Raw genomic sequence first — 20,953 nt, forward strand, 5'->3', positions numbered from 1 at the left:
CATCTCTTTTTTTATGAGATTAATGAATTTGCACATGGCCCCTGACAAATAAAGAATAAAGAAAACAGTTTACCTTGTAGTAGCCTCTTTAAAACATGATCAAATTAAAATGTGTTCACAACACACAGTCCAGAGCAGTGCGTGGCGTGTGCTGCTCCCTCACAGCCCGCCGTACGCGTGGTGGGTACGTGGGCCTGCGCTTGAGCCGATGACGCTTCAGCCTATACTGTGTTTTCCCCGCTCCCCTTTACATTTCCCGACGCACGTACCGACGACGCTCTTTCCCTGGGAGCATCCTTAGATTCACCGACAGTGGACTCATCTGTGCGCGTTTCCCCCCTGTTATAACCTCTCTCCTCTGCACGGTAGCGCTGCTGTCCTGAGGGTACTGCAAATAAATGTATTTCGCATCCCTTGTTGGTTCATTGCTGCCCATGTCTCCGTGCGCTCTCGATACATGGTGCAAGTCAAAATGTCCAAATCGCCCGTAGACCCTGTGTCGGCAGTGGAGACCGGCTCACAATCGCATTATTTCCAGGTAAGTCCACGCGCTTTCATTCCCAAAACATACAGATTTGCGTAGCTTTTTAGATGAAGCTACCCGTTTCAATTACTACTTGTTGTTGAAGGCGTTTTGTCGCGTTTTGGCATCGGCTCTACTTTTGAAACCTCCGCCTGCCAGCCACAAAACTGCAGATTTACAGCACGGTGCTCAGCAGGTGGATGCGAGCACAGACCACAGGCACCATTTCAGTATTTAGAGTCGCAGTGTTCACAAAATGACAAGCTTAAACGCGTGTTATTGTCTCCAAACCCGGCCTATTTGGCATTTTTTTTATTTATTTCAATACATCTCATGCTGCGGCTGTATACTGCATGGGCAAGGATGACACACTGTTGACTGTGTTTAGGCTCCTGTAGCACATAGGGCCCACCTGTAGACCCCCCAGTGACATCTTATATGCACAGTTCAGATGGTTACACACTTAATTTAGGATAATACATGACCAGGTTTAAAGCATGTTTGAAGTTTAACCTAAAGATAAGACAACATGGTGAGGGAATAAACAGATTAAACACATTGACAAGGCGACTAAACACAAAATACAGTAGGCAGTAGACTGAGTTTGATCCAGGTCTACACAAGGTTTAAACCAGGACAAAACCAAGACTAAGCACGGAAAGGTATAAAGCATAACTTAATAAGATATATTAGCAGCCAAACCCAGGCTAAACTACAAGAAGCATAACTATAGTAGGCATAAATCAGGATTAAACCAATTCTGATCCAGGTTTTAACCAAGATTAAGCCAGGACTAAACCAAGACTAAGCACGGAAAGGTATAAAGCATAATTTACTAAAATATATTAGCAGCCAAAGCCAGGCTAAACTACAAGAAGCATAACTATAGTAGGCATAAATCAGGATTAAACCAATTCTGATCCAGGTCTTAACCAAGATTAAGCCAGGACTAAACCAAGACTAAGCACGGAAAGGTATAAAGCATAATTTAATAAGATACAGTAACAGCCAATGTCTAAACCCAGAGTAAACTACAAAACGCATAACTACAGTAGGTATAAATCAGGATTAAACCAATTCTGATCCAGGTCTAAACCAAGATTAAGCCAGGACTAAACCAAGACCAAGCACAGAAAGGTATAAAGCATAATTTAATAAGATACATTACCAGCCAATGTGTAAACCCAGAGTAAATTACAAGACATAACTACCGTAGGTATAAATCAGGATTAAACCTATTCTGATCCAGGTTTAAACCAAGATTAAGCAAGGAAAGGTATCAAGCATAGATGCATAAGATGCATCAACGAGTAATTTCTAAACCTGGAATAAACCATAATTAAACCAGAACTAAATGGAAACTAAATGAGACATACATCAGGGTTAATAAACCAAATATCCCAGACTGATGACACCAGGACTAAACCCAGATTAAACCAGGACTAAATTATGACATTTGTAAATTTGGAGTTTACTATATCAAACCAGAACTAAAGCAAGACTTAAATGTGATGTATCTCTGTTTCTCTATCTGTATATTAGGCCTATAACTAAAAACACTTTACACTGCACTTAACAAATTCAGGGATCTCACCACATAATGCTAAACGTTTTTGTCGTGGTCTAAAGTTGAAGTAATTGAATACAAATCTAACCTCTTGTGTTATGTCTTTTTCCGCAGCTGCCCAGGAAGCTGCCCAAAAGGAAAAGCCGATTCAAACGCTCCGATGGCAGCACGTCCTCAGACACAACCTCCAGCTTCATCAAAAGACAGGTAAAACGCTGGAAATGTTTAAAATACTTCAATCAACACCACATTGATATCCATTGAGTTCAACAGTCCTGGCCACTTCAAAGCCCATCAGGATCCGGAAATAAATTTTCCATTCATTTTCCCACAGGGTTTTCTAAAATGAATTATATAAGAGTTTAAAGGGCTCATATCACGCTATTCTTTGATCTATTTTATAATGTTGTTTCCTCGTCTAAAACATACCCGGAGTTTAACGCACAGACCCTGCCTTTTTAGGGAGAAAACACTCTGTTCCACTTTGTGATGTCATGTGGTGATACAGGAAGTGCTCCACTGTGTTTTTAAACTTCATACACCTTCACTGGAATCATTTGGATAATTTCAGTCCTGGAATTGCCGATTTCTACCGAACTAAAGGTAAAAGGTAGATGTTAAATTTGTTAAAATGTTTGCGGTTTATAAAGATTTTAAGATTTTAAATTTAAACATTGAATACAATTCCAGGTCTCGTTTTGTTATTGCCTCCCCAGAGCAATCTTTCAGACATTTCACTGTTTGAGCCCCAGTCCTGTTTTAGTCTTGGTTTGAATCTTTGTGTCGCTTCTAGATTTGGTTCAGTCCAGATTTAGTCCTGGTTTGGTTCTGTTGTAGACTTTATTGGTTCAAGTCCTACTCTAGTTAGCTCTAGTTTAGCACAAGGTTTAGTTATTACATTCACAAGTAACATAGCACAAAACCATTTAGCTCTGATAGGATGTCATATTGATGAGAGCAGCATGATTGAGATTAGGATGAATTATGAATTATGTCTTGTGTTCTTAATATGGGTTTTTCAGGGGCGTTGCACAGACCTATAATGTCAGATATAAATTTGAATGTATATCACTGAGCATTGTGATATGATACCCTATTATGTCTAATGGATTTCACTGAGAGCTGTCCTTGGTGCTGCAGTGCTTCTTCAGTCCAGCAGAGGGGGACGCAGAGCTTGTGACACACTGTTATATGAACTCACATCAGCACAGTTTATAAATGAACATTTTTGAGTCAGTGTTTTCATTTCAGACAAAAAAAGAGCACATCAGGGAGGGCATCAGGAGGAAAGTCATGCAAAATGGATATTTATTGTGGTAGGAATAAGAAATATCTGCACATTTGCTAAGACAACCTCAGAAGAGAAAGTTGTCAGCTTGTTGAAGTGCCACAATACCAACAAGTACTATAAGTAATTCACTGCACACACTGAAGTACTCTTTCTAATCTAACACTAAGTTTACAGATCTAATGTAAATACAGCCAGATAACATTCAGATTAAAAGATTGAAGATCTATTTTAAGATATCAAAAATGTACTCAAATGTGTCTTTAAAGGACCCATGTTACACTATTTTCTGATCTATGTTATAATGCTGTTTCCTCATCACAAATAGACCTGGCGCTGTGTTTTGTTTCATTCACATATGTTTAATACACATATATTTAGTTGTGGGTTCTTTTCTCATGCAGAAAACACTCTGTTCTACCTTGTGATGTCATCATGTGGTAATACAGGAAGTGCTCCACTGTGTTTTTAAACTTCATACACTTTCAATAGAATCATTTGGATCATCTCAGTCCTGGAATTGCTAATCTCTACTGAACTAAAGGCACTAAGGAGCTGTTAAGTTGAACGTACCACTTCATTACATCACAAGGTGGAACAGAGCATTTTGAGTTTTGGAGATGTAGACAGACTAATAATAAAGTGTTACTCAAACGTCTGTGAATGAAACAAAACTAAAAACTCACAAAATTCAATTTTTGCGTAATATAGGGAATTTAAATGTATTAGTTGAGGTTCAAATACAAACTGCAGAATATTTTTTTTAAAGAATACAACATAAATCTGTTTGTTTTTATGGTATAACTATAAATAATTTGCCTAATATTCAAATTTTGCATATTCTCAAAACAAAATTCACATTATCAATTATAAAACACGGCAGATTTGTAAACTTGTAAATATTATTTGATTACAATAGAAAAGATTTACCACTGCTCCACATGTTTTACACATTTTCTTTAATACTGCTTTATCTGTGAGATTTATGAGAGATAATGCCCCCTCTTTTTCTGTGCATGAGATTTTAGCTCGAGGCGTTAGCGAGCGTAAGGAAAGAGCTGAGCCCACACTTCACCAGAAACACATTATTTATCCTCATAGACTAACGACAGCACTCGCATTTCCACAATGAGATTTCTCCCAATTAAATATTCATATGTGGCCTGAGGCAGTGTGCTGGTTAGAGCTGAATGATTTGGGGAAAATATTGAATTGCGATTTTTTTATGACAAACATTGCGATTGTGATTAGACTTTGATTTATGTTGGATAGGGTTCAGTTCACAGTGCACATTTGACACACCTGGGTAAGGCATATATATTTGTGAAAACTGAAATATGAACTGCTAAACCAATACGAGAATCTCATTTTAGACATGTTTGTTGCTGTAAAGTTTCTACTTTGTTTGTTGTTTGCAGGAGAAATCATTACTTAAATAACTTAAAAAATTGTGATTTCTGATCAACTGCAAGTGTTATTCGTATAGTTTAGTTGGGGTTTAGTACTTGTTTCATCCTGGGATAGACCTGGTTTAGTCTGGGTTTAGTCCTAGATCAGTTTCTGGTAAAGTCCTCTTGTTTAGTCCTAGATCAGTTTCTGGTAAAGTCCTCTTAGATGGGATGTTTTGTTGTTTCTTGGTCCAGAAGTAGTGATGGTTCTGACTTGGTTTTGTCTTCTTAATCTTACAAATCTTGAAATCAAACAGTTGTGAATCACAAGTCTCCAAAATATACAATATGCCCTTGTTTAGTCCTTGTTTGGTCTCACAGCTTGAGTATTAAGACATTTAAAAAACCCACTATTTCCACTTTTCTTGCGGATACATCATCTACTTGTCTCCACAGAGATGCTGCGTAGCTTAAAATGCCCCACAGTACATTTAACTTAAACATTTTCAAATAAGCCGGCGACGCAACACGGCAAAGTTACTGCTCAGATCTGTGGTGTGCTCAGAGCAAGAATGCATGTTTTTGCACAGTATTTTTGAAAACACCTTGAATAAATGCAAGATAGATAATGCTGAAAACTCCAGGTAACGCGGAGACAAGCAGGTGGTGGACCCTCCAATAGAAAAGTTACATAGTGCACCTTTAACTGAGTATGTATCATCAACATTGTTAGTAAATATTGCAAGTTTCACATGTATTGACAGCCCTGTAGTGACAAGTGGCCTCTGGTTTGGGAGGCTACAGAGTTGATAGCTGGTGTGATAGGGTGGGGTGTCTATCGGAGGAGCACTGGAGTATGACTCATTTCTGCACCACGATACAATAAGCTGTGCACTGCCATAAGTCTAGATGTATTTCACAGATACAGCGGACCACAGGCTGCTCTGGGATTAAAGCGAGACAGGACACATTTTTAAGGCGGTATTGCTATATTTGAATATGCAATTGGATAAAGTAAACGATGTAAGGTGGACTTTTTTAAGCAAGGGGGATTGATGTCAGCTTGGATTGTTTTTTATAGCAGGATAGGATGAGTTGGGGTTGGGGTTGTAACGAGGGGGTTTCGCTGGTGGCTCCGGTGAGGAATGGGACACGACATATCAGGTCTGCATTCAGCATGTAGCATACAGAGCAACACGGCCGCATCCAATTTATCAAGTAAGTACCAGGGATTCAGATGCACACACATGTTCCTCTAGTGTCTCCTTCTGTCCTTTGTATTGGTAAGGTTTCTATTTTTGGACCGTCTTTGTCTCGCTAAGCTTGCCTCCAAACTAGGGCTGGATGATAAATAGACGTTGTGTTGAAATCGCAGTTTGAATGGTCGCTGCAGTTATTTCAGTACTATGCAGAGAGCTAAATATCTCCATGGGATCTTATCTTATTGTTAGTCTAGACCTGCTAACTCTGTACTTTAAACTGTATTAGTTTGGCTTGTGTGAATGTTGCAGTGGTGTTTTCAGGGATGCTAAATATATTCTCTGTGAAGTGAATCTCTGTGAACTCTGGCTGTTGAAAAATGCATTGTAAATTTAATTTCAATCTTGGTTAGAAAAGTCGGTGGCGATCGTGGTTATGTATCTTAAACGCTGCTATTAAGGTTGTCCAAATCAATATCCAGATACAGATCAATACTAAAAGCACAAACTGGATATAGATTTGATAGTATTTGGACAAGTATTAATAGTCTTGATTTTTCTCTGAAGTAATGAACAGATTATAATAATTTAGTTTTGAAAATTGCATTATACCATATACGTTTACTTACACTGATGGATCTTGGGAGTTATAATACATTAATCCATTCGATTCAAAGTGATATCTAAACCAGTTCTATTGAGTATTGATGTTTTTTCTTAGTATTGAAAGTGTAAGTAGCATTCTCATTACTCTGCCTGTTGTTTCATTCATAGTGTTTACTGCTAGTGAAGAGGCTTGTCCAAAAACTCGTATACCCAAATACAAATTGTTTATTCTGATCATGGTCCCTCTGCTCATTCACATTAGATTTTGTGGTTTGCCTGTCATTTAATTGTTCTTAAAGGTCCAGAAATCAGATAATAATCAGATTTTTTTTGTGCATGTAAACATAGTCACTGTTCTCAGCTCTTGCATGTAGATTTCATACAGTGATTTCTCCGTTTGCTTTGTTAACCATACAAAAAGAAAAGGAAAAGTCTCTCCTAGATTTGTCAAAAGTATCGGGAATCAGATACTAATCGATACGAAAAAATGTCTAAACTAGATACGCATTTGAGCAGGTATCGATACTGCAAAAAAATCGGATTAACTGAACAAAATTTGAGCTTTTTTACTATGCATTTGAGCTTAAGCAGATCAGATATATGACCTCACAGTAACTTAAAGAAAGTACAATTATTTAGTGTTGAAAATTATATTCTTTTACTTAAAAAGTTGCATTTTTCATCTTCTTTCTGGTATTTTAATTGGTATTGTGTGTTGAGTCGGTTCCTTAGTATCTTAGGTTTGAAATTTTAGTATCGTGACACCATCTCTCAACTGTGGCTGAGAGAAATATATAGTTTAACTTTTTATGTCAGATTTGATTTTCATTTGACAGTCTGTTGTGTATCCATCCTGCTGATCTGTTCAAAACCTGATCCTGTTTTGATATTGAGATAACAGTGAAGTATGGTCTTTGTTCAGTGGGTGTGTGTGTGCCTGTGTGTGTGTCGGGGTGTGTCTGCGTGTGTGTCGGGGTGTGCGTGTGTGTGTGTGTGTGCGTGCATGTGTGCGCGTGTGTTGAACCTGCTGACTCTGAATTATGAGCTCACAGTTTATTGAACACTTTTGAAAATGGGATATTTGGTCTCTGGTTTGCTGTTGTGTGCAGTTTTTGCTCAGTGAAAAAGAGGTAAGGTGTTTTGCTGTTTTGCACAACAAAGTGAGACGTCCGCATGGATTGTAGTCGAGTCGTTATCTTGATTTAACAGAAGAAGAACATGGATTGCTAACCAAGATTAATAGGTGTTTGCCTTTGGGGATGTCACTTGACTTTACAACATGTTTATTAATTAAAGATGCACTGTTTTCTGATGGAGGGTCCTGCAGTAGAGGTGTCACCTGTTTGAGTCATTAATGGTGATAAGTTTAATGCCATACTGTGGAACATTCCAGCAACAACAACATTTTCATACCCTCCACCAGAAAAGGTACACAGTGCACCTTCAAGCCTGAGACACAACAACAGTAGGCAAGATGTGAACTAGTTACCCTCTGGTTAGAAGCTAGATACTTAAAGATGTGATGATGAATGTAAAAGCATTTATTTCAAATCTTCTGACTTGCAGATTGCAGTGATAAAAAAACATACTAATTTAGGATTACTATCATTATTTTCAGTGCATTTAGTGTCATCGCAACTTTAAAACACTCTACTCTATATACAACAATATAAACACAACATGTTCCCACGTGGTCTTATGTTAATTCCTCTGTTATAGATGACTTTTCAGGATTTTGTGATATCGTCAATACCTTTTCAAATGATCATCTAGCTTAGGTGACAGTTTTATTATGGATTTTAGTATCTAAGAACATTATTACACATAGTCAAGTGACAGTCTTTAGCATTTTAAGCACATAGAGCTCTACAAATCCCAGTTTAGCACATGGTTTCATCTGCCATGTATAATGCCACAGCTGAATGAGTGGTACATTTATGATGACTGCTTTTCTGAGAAGCTCGAGCGATTGGATTTGAAATGCAGATCCTGTGTAACATATGCTCTGGAAACGGCTGTAAAAATCCCATATGTTTGGTCCCACGGCTGAGCCTCTGGGACGCGCTGGATGACACAGTTTGCTGCAGCGGCTCCTCCCTGTGGAGAGGAGGCCATCAGTGCTGGAGTGTGGAGAATAATCACACATAAAGAATACCGAGAACATAATTAAACGTAGCCCTCCAGACAGCAGCAGCAGCAGTGACAAATAACATCACATCACACTGCATGGGCAATGGTCATTTTAAAGGATGTAAAAAGCTCCCGCTGTCAGAATGGGGACAGGACACAGCTAAACCTGCTGCTTATTTACTACATTTCATACATGCTTTTTACTTGCCCTATATTACGCCTCTCACATGATAAGCGTTTTAAGTGTGAGATATCAATGCAGAAAATACAGTAATAATCATTGATATTACTGTAACTTAATTCATGTTGTAGTCTATATATAGGTCCTTATAATCTCCAAATTAGAATATATTTATTAACCAAATAAAAGTCAGTATTCAACCTACTTTGGGACATTCTCCTTGAAAATAGATGCTTTATGCCACCTGTGGAATATTATAACCAATGGATCATCATTACCATGGAAACAAAATGCTTATAATTTAGTTACATACTGTGGCTTTAACCACCTCACTCCATGCCGTCTCCTTTGTGTTGTACTCTATAAATCCTTAATCCTCCAAAAATAAGAATACAATCATCAACCAAATAAAAGTCTTGGTCAAGTAAGTAACAGATGTATTCAACTTTTAGCATGTATTACATTGCAAGTACAGGTCATCAAAAGTACACCAATATTGAACTCTGAATAGTATGTAAGTAAGGTCCCAAGCTCAAGAATTAGTGTTTGGTTAGAGCTACGTCTGTTATAATAGTTACCATTTCATCTTGTTGTTCAATATGAGGGCAATATAGGTATGATAGTGTGCATTTAGAATAGTTTTGGGGGATTATCCTGTATTCTTTTTGTTTAGCGTGATATTTTCTGTAGCAATATATCACACATCCAAGTATTTTAGTCTTGTGAAATTTTATAAAAGATGTGCAAGAGCCTTTTTACAACAGTCTCCTAAACAATATCACTAAAAGATATTGTACCATGAAGTTAAATATAATATAAGTCAGCCTTGAGAATTTAATATAACCGGGAACATTGTGCTTTTATCTAGAGCATGTGTCCCATTTTGTGTTCTGCACCTGTGACATCTCCATATGAGCCTCTGCTCCTCCTCTGCATTTTATTATCTGATCTCCCTCTCCACATGCTCCCTTATCTGGCTACATGTGTTTTACCCTCTCATTCCAGCACTAAACCACAAGACCACAATATAATCATATATTTAGAGACAACAATGTCAATGTGATACAGTACAGTAATGTAAATCAGATACAGTACAGTATATTGATTATGTGGAAGTGGCTCCCAGTATTCGACAAAGTACTTTGTGCAATTATGCATACAGTACTAATGGTTCTATTTCAGAAGACCTCTAAAAAAGGTTCTCTATACATATGGACACACACACACACACATATATCTAGCCCAAGAAAATATTGTTGCAGCTTTCAGAGATATAGTAATTCTCATGAAAGACCTCGGTGTCAATAATCACTAATAATCGTACAATGTTGGTGTTTCTTCTTCCTGTAATTCTTTACACAAACATTTGACATTGTGACTCCCCTATAGTTCTCGTAAAGGTGTTGAAACCTACTCTTTGCGCTTGACGTCTTGTGAATAATGCATCCTTCCACTGTGAATAATGATAGCAGTAGCATATATTTTGCTAATGAGGAAATGTCCTTGGAGAATAAACAGGCAGTAGTGGATGTGAACGCACTGCACTGTGGGGGATGGATTGGGGCCAGAGGAGGAGAGGAGGAACCCGTGTCTCTTTGGTGCTATATTTGGTGTTGCAGAAAAAGACGTTGCCGTGGGAGAGAGGGGAGTATTGTTTTGAGCGTGTGAACACAGGGGCATACATTTGCACTAACACCTGTACAAACTAGGGCGGCAAGATGCACAGATTAAGCACAATCGAAATGAATGGTTGCTGTTAGTAACATGGTAAAGGCAGCAGGTATTTAAAGGTGTACTATATAACTTTTCTGGGGGTGGGGTTCCACCAGAGATGCAATGATCCTTAATTCTTTTAGTTCAATCACAAAACTAACCACACTTGCAGGAAGAACTGATAAGGATGTATGCCAGATTGATGTGTGATTATTGGGAGAAAAAAAAAAGGGAAAAACGGTGCAATACAAATGTACCTCTTTTTTGCATAACACACATGACATGAAAAACAAATCATCATACTGACTGCATTGTGAATGTTGCTTTTTTGTTTAACACAGCTGTATTCTCAAACACAAACCCTGTATTTTTTGATAGCATCATCTAACCCATCACAGTGAACAGAAGAATCTCTTTTTCCCCTCATGTTCTCATCCCAGTGCCATAAAGTTATTTTCATGTTTTATATGGATAACTACATTTTTAAGATGCGATTTTATATTGTATTTATTATTAATTATAATATCTCTCTCCCGTGTGTCCCTAGGGCTCTGCTGATTCGTACACCAGTCGCCCGTCAGACTCAGACCTGTCAGCCGAGGAGGACCGCGAGGCGTATCGGCGCGAAGCCGAGCGCCAGGCCCAGCTGCAGCTCGACAGAGCTAAGGTGATCACTGCTCACGTGCCTCCCAGCAGCCATTGCCTTCTTAAACAACAGGCCCTGCTGAGGCATGATGTCTGTTTTGTAATGTGTTTATGTGACTGTGATGTTTGGTGTTTATCTGTGTATATGTCAAATGAGCTCTTGTATGTGGAAAAGAATCTCCCCTTGGGGACAATAAAGTAAAGTCTAAAGTCTAAGTCTCATATCTGAGTTTGACTCAGAACATACTGTACATAATGACTCTTATTCAGGGGATAGAATATAATCCAGTCTTGTTATAAAATCGACTAACCCTGTTGTTTAGACTACTCCAAAAATGTTCCAAAAAGCATGTGATTCATGTATAAGTTTTGTCATTCACGGTTGAATCTTGGCTCAAATTTTACTGCTCCTTGATATGTTTCGTGGATGCCAAACTGAATCCTGATTTGAAAAATATAGATATATATCACAAATGATCTCATTCATACAATTGAATGATAAATGTGATCTCATTACATTAAAAGATTAAAATTCAACCATTGATATCACTAAACTCCAGGAGCAGTTATCATCTGTTAGTCTTTCTAATGTCATCATTTGTCACTCACTTCTGGTCTGTTTCAGTCCAAACCTGTAGCTTTTGCAGTGAAGACCAATGTGAGTTACTGTGGAGCTCTGGATGAGGACTGTCCCGTCCAGGGAGCCGCAGTCAATTTTGATGCCAAAGACTTTCTGCACATTAAAGAGGTGAGTGATGAAGAGGAGGAGGAGGAAGAGGAGGAGGAGGAGGAGGAGGAGGGGGCACCAATCCCTCTGCTTATCCTAAAGTGGACTCATTTATTTCACTCTAAGAGCATCAATATATTTAAAGATGCTGGTGGGTGGGTCTGCTAAATGCTTGTCTCTAATGTTCCAAAGTATGGCATTAAACTTGATACTTACAAGCCAACTTACAGGTCAAATCTGTGGAGAGGTGGCCCCACTCACAGTATGTGTGTGGTGCCTTGACAAACATACATGGGTGTATGTTTGTCAAGGTATTTTTGAGCAACATGTAACTGAGTATAAGTTTAATGCCATACTGTCATTAAACTTACTGCCATACTACATTCCCAGCACGTCTTCTTCATCTTCATGGAAATAAAAAGTTAAAACCATACTTTGAAACAATCTTCATGGAGACAGATACGTTTTATGCCATATGGTGAAAGATTATAGCCAAAGAAACAACAGGCCATGACATCATGAAAACCTTAGAGTAGTTAGAGTAAGGACGCATGTTTTTCAGTGCAATAAAGCCATCCAAATAAAAAAATATGCTTTTATTTTTGTCTACTTTTTTTACTAAAAAATGACATACTGTGGCTTTAAACTAATAATAATAATATGCCAAATAGAATTAAAAGTGTGGCATTGGATAAAGTATTTGTAACTGAAGATCACTCACCCCTCTATCCTGTGCTGAATCTACAGAAGTACAATAATGACTGGTGGATTGGCCGTTTGGTGAAGGAGGGAGCGGACATCACCTTTATCCCCAGCCCTCTGCGACTCGAAGCGATGAGACTCAAACAGGAGCAGAAACAGAGGTACGGCCGAGGAATATAAATAACTCTTTTAAAACAGACAGTCCATCCTTTTAGTCCTGGTTTACATATGGCTACCTTTTAGTTTTTTTGTAATACATTTTTTGTCATTGGGTCATTTTTCAATCTTTCCGTAGTGAATGAGTCAAAATCGGGTGAACCTGGATTATATAAACTAAGAAATGTAGTCACTTAAAGAGGCAGTATTACACTTGTATAGAGTATGCATTGCTAACACATAACATATTTAGATGACCATGTGACCTTTTGTCATTTTGAAAATTCTATATTCGCCAAAAACATGTTTAATAAGTTTCATTTTTGACACTCTCCACACTAAGTCTGCTCTCCAGGCTCGTACTGCCAACTGTAAGCAGGGTTCGACTAGGGCCCAGCAGAGTTCACAAGATTACTCAAACATGTATGGACATCTAAAACCTCTTCAGGCATGTTTTTGATGAGAGAACAATGTTATAACATGGTAGAAAGCTCCAAAAACTTGACTTTGCATAATACCCCCTCTCTAAGCCTGGTTCATGGGGTTAGTCACTTTTGTGGAGTGTCCCCTGGTGAATGGGTGCATGACGGCTCAGCTCCTGATTTAGTCCTGGTTTAATACATTTTTCTTGACTCGAGTCATAGGCTGCATTTGGGCATGTTCAGATCCTGATTTGGTCCTGGTTTTGAGTCAGTTTAGTCCTTTTTTAAATAGTTTGTGCAAGTTCAGCTGTTCTTTAAGTTGTTGTCTCTGAGCAATCGTGAATAGTGCTGTTTATTACATTTTTGTGTCATGTTTTTGCAGAAAGTCGGGAGGTAACTCTTCTAGTTTAGGGGACATGGTGACAGGAAACTGGAGAACCACACCACCATCTGCAGGTGAAAGTAAGTATCACACACATCTTCTCGAGAAACCACTTTTACACCTAAAAATGCATTTATGTATAATGATTTGTGTTGTTTTCACAAGCTAAACTGAAGCAAAAACAGGTAGGTCTATGTTAAATCATTTTTATCAGATCATATTTACCTTGTCCTTTCTCACACCTCCCTCGCGTCTTCTTTGTCCCTGCCTTCTTCGCTCCTCTATTTTGGGCAGGAACATGTCCCTCCGTATGATGTGGTGCCCTCCATGAGGCCGGTGGTTCTCGTGGGACCATCTCTGAAGGGCTATGAGGTCAGACTTACCTCAAACGGTGCCAGAGTTGGGGACATGACATTGAAAGGGGATTTATGGTTTTGGTATTTCAGCATTTCCCTCTCCTGTCTTTCTACCTTAAACAGGTTAATATATTGTAGAAAATAATTGTTTTTAATGTTCTGCTGGTAAAGTGAAGGGTAAATAAATAGATAAATTAAGTAACGCAACACAAATAAGTTTATTTACTTATCTATGTATTTTTTTTCTTATGGGAAAAAAAATGAGGATTTCCCCATATTTCCATTGCAAACCCTATTTTATAGCTGTGCTAACACTTATATTGTTATTTTGACCCCTAGGTGACAGACATGATGCAGAAAGCCCTATTTGACTTCCTAAAACATAGATTTGAGGGCAGGTAAGTGAAAATCTTCAATGCAAACATTTTGAATATAATCTGCATGCTACATATTTATTATGGTTCTATTATGTTTTTAGGATTTCAATCACACGAGTAACTGCCGACCTGTCTTTAGCCAAAAGATCTGTCCTCAACAAAAGGCCGATAATGGAGAGATCCAACACACGCTCCAGTCTAGGTAACAGTTTTACAACATTTATTCTGTTTTAACAGGAGCATAAAGGGGTCTTATTGTGCTATTATAAAAGTTATTAGTTAAATTATGAGATAATGGTTCAATTATAAATAAAATGTACTGTAATGTTATGCTCAGTAATCTGAAAACCTGCTCACATAGATGATATAACATAACATAACATCAACAACTGAAATATGAAGCAATAATATGAAAATGAGCTACTGAAAAACAATATCTGTGATACTTTTGCCCCCCCCCCCCTTCACATTATTTTTATGTTGTTTTCTCTCTCTCTCTCTCTCTCTCTCTGTAGCGGAAGTACAGAGTGAGATCGAGAGGATATTTGAACTGGCCAAAACATTGCAGTTGGTGGTTTTGGATGCAGATACGATTAACCACCCGGCACAGCTCGCTAAAACCTCCTTAGCTCCCATCATCATCTATGTCAAGGTGTCCTCTCCAAAGGTACTGCAAAGATGCACCTAGTTTATGATATTATTTGATTTGCAATTTATTCTTCCACCATTCACCCTGTTTATTATTCTTTCAGGTGCTCCAGAGGCTGGTTAAATCCAGGGGGAAGTCTCAGAGCAAACACCTGAATGTGCAGATGATGGCTGCAGACAAACTCTCTCAGTGCCCCCCTGTGAGTACTACAAATCTTGCCAAACTGGTTTAACTAAATGTGTTGAAAAAGCCCATACGCTGCAACTTTGAGCTTTGAAACATGTTTTAAGTGAGAAAACATGACACACTATTTTATTTTTCTCTCATAAAGCTGGAAAAGGACAATATAGCAGTCCAGACCAGAGCCAGACTAACTTGTTATACTCAAGTACACTATATCAGTCTGGAACTGCTACTGTAGAATTGCCTTATTAGGTAAAACGTAAACTTGTATCGATCTACCATAGCTTGACACTTTGCTTACACGCAGTACAGGGTAAGATTAGCACTTGCTTTAACTAGGTTATTAAATCACAGGACAGCAGGTTCCAGATTCCCTCCTCAGACCCCTGCCCCAGGCCTGTGCTTGCAGTGCATTTATTTTAATGACTTTGGCTTTCATGCATGTCCCGAACCACAGCTGACTCACATTAGGTGTAACCTGGCACATACGATATTTCACACAGCACAAGAAATAGTTTCTAGCTCATATATACACTATACACTGCTGTGATGTCTTTGGACATGAGAGTTTGTGAATTCCCAAATTTCAATTCACCTTGCGGTGTTATAATAGCAGACTTATTTTACTGTTGCAGGATATGTTTGATGTCATTCTGGATGAGAACCAGCTGGAGGACGCGTGTGAGCACTTGGCTGAGTATCTGGAGGTTTACTGGCGCGCCACTCACCTCCCAGGCTCCACCCCCCTCAACCCACTGTTAGAGCAGACCCTGATGACCCCGCCCTCCGCCCTCTCCAGCCTTCAGGTGAGCCAGTACTCTCGTATAAATATACATATGTGTGTAGTTTTGACATACCTTATAGGGTAAATATTTGTTCTGAACTGCTGTCCGTTGTCAGTGTCTCTGCAGCTCTCTCCATTTTCACCTTGTGTTTTGATTGGATTGTCTCCAGTTGTCTGTCCTCACTCATCCATGACTGACATTTTTGCAGTTTTCTGAAACACAGGAATTAATTGAATGATCGCTTAAACTTTGGGGTGAGTAGTAGGGTTTATATATGTATATTTGTTTTACACCTTTTCTGTATACACGTTAAAGGGCCCATATTATGCTATTTTATGATCTATGTTATCATGTTGGTTCTTCATCAAAAACATACACAGAGTTGTGTTTTGTTTCATTCACACATGTTCAACACACAAACGCTGTATATTTAGGCTGAGTTCTTCTCTCAAACAGAAAACACTCTGTTCCACCTTGTGATGTCACGTGGTAATACAGGAAGTGCTGTTTTTAAACTCCACACACCTTCACTATAATCATTTTGATCATTTCAGCCCTGGAATCGCTGATCTTTGCTGAACAAAAGGTAAAAGGAAACTATCAACTTGAAAACTACCATTTAATGACATCACAAGTTGAAACAGAGCATTTGAAGGTTACTAATAAAGTTTTAATCAACATCTTTGAATGAAACAAAACACTAACTCCAGGTATGTTTTTGATGAGATAACAACATTCTGACATGGCTAAAAGCTTACAAGAGTCAATTTTGTGTAATATAGGACCTTTAACTTACCACTAAATCACAATTGTTTACGGCATTGGTTAAAAACATTTTTTTCCTTCTTTTTTACAATCTTCTACATTGACATGTTTTTCTATTGCATCACTTCCTGTTTAACATATCCAAATGCTCTGAAGTATTGATTCACTTTTTTGCACAGAGGAGCAAAAAAGCCCAAACTTTGCTCTGGTTTGTTTTTGTTGGTGATGCCTTTTCACCGCATGCTACACAAATAATTTCCAACTCCAGCCTTGAATGAGAATGGCGTTCAAGCTTTAGTGAGCACTTTGTTACTTGGATAAAACTGTATCTTGCAAAATGCCAGCCAGGCTTCTTCTTCTTGCTTGTGAAGAAAGTTACAGTTAACCAAACTGTTATTTAAAAGGTACACTTAATTGTATTTAAAGGTGCAGCATGTAATTTTCCTGTTGGCAGGTTCGCCACCTGCTAGTCTCTATGGAGATGATTGCTTTGCCTAAAGTGTTCCACAATACTGAATAAACTTGCCCAACTTGTTAGTACATTGTCTTTATCACAACAAAAACTTGTCTCCACAGATAGAAAAGTTTACTGCTATATTGTGGAACATTCCAGGCAAATCTACAACTTCTCCATGGAAACAAGCAGGTCACACACTCCTGCTAGAAAAGTTACATAGTGCACCTTTAAGTATATTTTTCCCTAAGTTAAGGTACTCATATTTTATCTTTAAAATTAGGTCTGGACGAAGTTTGAAGAGTTTGTTAGAATCAGTTCTGTCGCCACTGAAGAGTGGAGTTAAACTCCTCCCTCTCATGTAGTTTACATGAAGAACTGGACAAAAATGGACAGAGATAATTCAGTTTAAAGTGCACTCTGAAATGAGACAAACACCCAGGCTGTAGTTCTATTAAATCCCTACTGACCAGCACTGAATACTTTGGCACGTGCATAGTGAATCATTCAGTGCTTTAAACGTCGCCCACTGCTGATCCAGGATTCATAGAGCCGTAGTTACATTCATAACTTTCGTTTAATAGTAAAATGTTTTATCCTCAGTAAAAAAAAGAACATATCCTATATTGAATACTACAATTTGCTTCTGAAAAATCAAATATAATACATCCCCTACATACCTACTAGTATTGAGCATATTGTTTTCAAACTTAGTCCAGTAGCTAATTTTAACCTTTTTGCTGAACCCCAACTTGGTGACTCAGGAATTACACATCATTTATGATATTTACAGTATTTCCTGTTTAGGTTGTATTCTTTTTCTGTGCTGTCTGTTCTATGTGAGTTTGGTGTTTGAAAAGTGTTTGTCATGGCAAAGACATCTGTGTTATGTATACTCTCTGATACATAACGGACAGATACAGTCATGACAGGTCAGTTATCTGCAGTGTTCATTTTGACAAGATTTTTTATTTAGTTTTATTTTACTTTTTTGTCTTAAAAGATTTTTTTAGTTTTAGACAAGATTTAGCAAAATCATAATTTTATTATTTTTAGATTTAGTCAATTTAAATAATGTTAATTTAGTTGACAAAATTCCTGATAATTTGTGGACCAGATGGACCAGACGCATTGCTTCATGGGACACGTAAAGATGTGCACCATGGACTTTGAGTTTGTCTACAGTCTGGTTTGAAAACTTTGAGTCTATGAAAATATCTGCTTTTTGTCAACAAAAATATGTGTAATTTTAGTCATTATGATTACTTTTAATTTATTTCAGTTAACAAAAATCATAATATAAAAACTATGAGAAAAAATAATTTAGTCGACAAAATTAACACTGGTTAATTGCATCTTATTGTCATTTTCTTTTGGATAAACCTGAGTCTTGTACTGGCAGAACCAGAGCCCCACCCCTCCACAACCCTGTGAGGAGGTGGAGCTGGAGGAAGAGGAAGCAGAGGAGGAAGAGGGGGCAGAGGAAGCCCACTCACCTCTGGAGCAGGACAGTCTCATGCCTTCGGACGAGGCCAGCGACTCCCTGTCCCGCGGAGAGAGGGAGGAGCGGGAGGAGGAGTTTGGGTCGCCGTGCCACGGCCACACGTACAGGGACTACCCCCATCACCGCGGCAACACTCCAGGGGGCGACCACAGCACCAATAGGCACGAGTCCCAGGACAGGCTGCTCCAACGGGACGCCAACCCGAGAAACCCACGGCAACGCAGCCGCCCCTGGCCTCGAGATAACTACTGACCCTTTCCTCCCCAGGACTCAAGGCCAAATGTTAGCCAGTGCCCCACAACTATAGGCTTATGTTAGCTTAGCATTTCAGACCAATCTCCCACCCCCTTGGATTTACTAGAAAATTATGTCTTAAAGGGCACTATGTAACTTTTCTGATGGGGGTTCGCAACCAGCTTGTCTTCATGGAGATGTTATTGCTTTACCTGGAATGCTCCGCTGTATAATACTAAACTTATTTATCTTGTTTGGCATTAAACTTTAACTATCTTGCATTTATTCAAGTACAGACATTTTATTGCCTTGACAAACACGCTTTCTTACAATGACTGGGCTCGCCTCTCCACAGATTTTAACTGTAACTTAGCGAAGTCAGGCAGCGCTGGATTCTCTCTAGGGTGATTTGTTTAATGCCATACAGTGGAATACTACATTCAAAGCAACAACATCTCCATGGAGACAAGCATCTAACAAACCCTCCACCAGAAAGTTACATAATAATAAATAATAAATTAAAATTGCTTGAATTAAGTAGATTTTGGGTAGATCTTTGAATGATCATTTGCCCATAGAACATGTTTTTCCTTATTTCAGTTGCATCAAGTTTGTTTTTTTATTTTTATTTTTAGTGAAGACAAAATGTCTCACTGTTTAGATTGTTTCACCTCAACTTCATTGTTTTTCTTTTCTTTTTTTATTTTGTGAATGAGGTTTCATTTCTTCAATTACTACTTTTCTCTCTGACCAATATGTTCTCAAATCAAGATAAGAGATGCACTCTTACAGGTGCACTATGCAGCTTTTGTGCTTGTCTCTATGGGGATGTTAGTGCTTTGACTGAAATGTTCCACAGTACAGCATTAAACCTACTATTAAAGGCAGGTGACGCAATCAAGGCAAGTTACTACTCTAGCCTGTAATTGAAGGAAAAAGGTAGCTACAATTAATGTCATACTGTAGAACATTCTAGATAAAGCGATAATGTGTTTGCGTACCCACTACAAGAAAAGTTACATAGTGCACCTTTAATTCAAGCAGTTTTAACTTAAGATAGTAGTTTTTGAGGGTAACTTGCAGGAACATGGTGCCCAGTGGCGTTCATGCTCATTCAGATTGTGTCAAACAGGGCTAGTCACCTCTGCAGTGGGAAGGGTCCAGGCTAAAGCTAAAGTTACAGCCAAACACAAACTTTAGCTGCTCTGCCTACGGTTTCTCTGTCGTATAGGATGTCTCTTCTGGCCTTAAAACTCCTTAGACTTTTCTCTTTACTATTGCATGAAAGAATATGATTATTTTAGGACAATTTGCACATTTATGTCAGTACAGGAGCTGAATGATCTTACAGATAACATATTGTAGGAATGTTAACTGTTGAATCCATGTATGGGATATAGTAATGCATTACAATGTACATACTGAATGGGTAACATGGGTTTTGTCATTGCTACTTTATGGGTTGCATTCACGTCATGACATTATGAACTTACCGCAGTTTAAATTTGAGCTGGGGGCAGGTCAGATTAGTCTTTTATGGTAAAATTTTCAGTTTAAATGCACATTTTGAAGTAGTTACTGGGCCTATTTACATGACACAACACCTGACATTTGAGTTACGTATTGGTGGCATGGTTGTTGTCATCTAAAGTAAATTTCCAATGTTTTCCTTAGACTTTTTCTAATATTAAAAGAGTTAAACGGTAAATTTGGCTAAATGTTTTTGTAACTTTATGTGCTACAAAGCTTCAGAAATATGTTATTATTTTAATAAATTATTCATTATTAGGTGTCTTAAATTCAAAATAGCAAAGTCTATGGGAAAACTGAATTGCCATAGGACTGTTGCCATATCGATTAACAATTTTACCCACAATCTTATGTCTTTTAAAAGGGGAAAAAGTCTTCAAAATATTGCATATAACATAAAAGCTGAAGTGCATGAATGAGCCCTTTCCTCCAGCTGAAATTATAAACATATATTTTTGTCATGTCGTGAATGCAACCTGTTTGACAC

General features: G+C 38.2%; 1 protein-coding gene across 4 annotated transcripts; it reads left to right on the forward strand.

The window, feature by feature from the left end:
• The first annotated feature begins 457 nt into the window (after nucleotides 1–457).
• LOC117373447 (voltage-dependent L-type calcium channel subunit beta-3-like) lies at nucleotides 458–19,027 on the forward strand. Of its 4 annotated transcripts, none has more exons than XM_055222854.1 (14): nucleotides 458–538; nucleotides 2,205–2,297; nucleotides 11,143–11,262; nucleotides 11,866–11,988; nucleotides 12,715–12,830; nucleotides 13,630–13,709; nucleotides 13,795–13,814; nucleotides 13,924–14,001; nucleotides 14,325–14,383; nucleotides 14,464–14,564; nucleotides 14,878–15,029; nucleotides 15,115–15,210; nucleotides 15,830–16,000; nucleotides 18,601–19,027. In XM_055222854.1, the coding sequence occupies exons 1-14, from the start codon at nucleotides 458–460 to the stop codon at nucleotides 18,952–18,954; spliced, it is 1,644 nt and encodes a 547-aa protein (XP_055078829.1). In that variant the 3' UTR covers nucleotides 18,955–19,027. The 4 variants fall into 4 exon arrangements, with proteins under 4 accessions (XP_055078829.1, XP_033825368.1, XP_055078831.1 ...); XM_033969477.2 differs by having other exon boundaries at nucleotides 18,607–19,027; XM_055222856.1 differs by having other exon boundaries at nucleotides 18,637–19,027.
• Nucleotides 19,028–20,953: the final 1,926 nt, after the last annotated feature.

This window comes from Periophthalmus magnuspinnatus, chromosome 7 (assembly GCF_009829125.3).
Source record: "Periophthalmus magnuspinnatus isolate fPerMag1 chromosome 7, fPerMag1.2.pri, whole genome shotgun sequence".
NCBI lineage: Eukaryota > Metazoa > Chordata > Actinopteri > Gobiiformes > Gobiidae > Periophthalmus > Periophthalmus magnuspinnatus.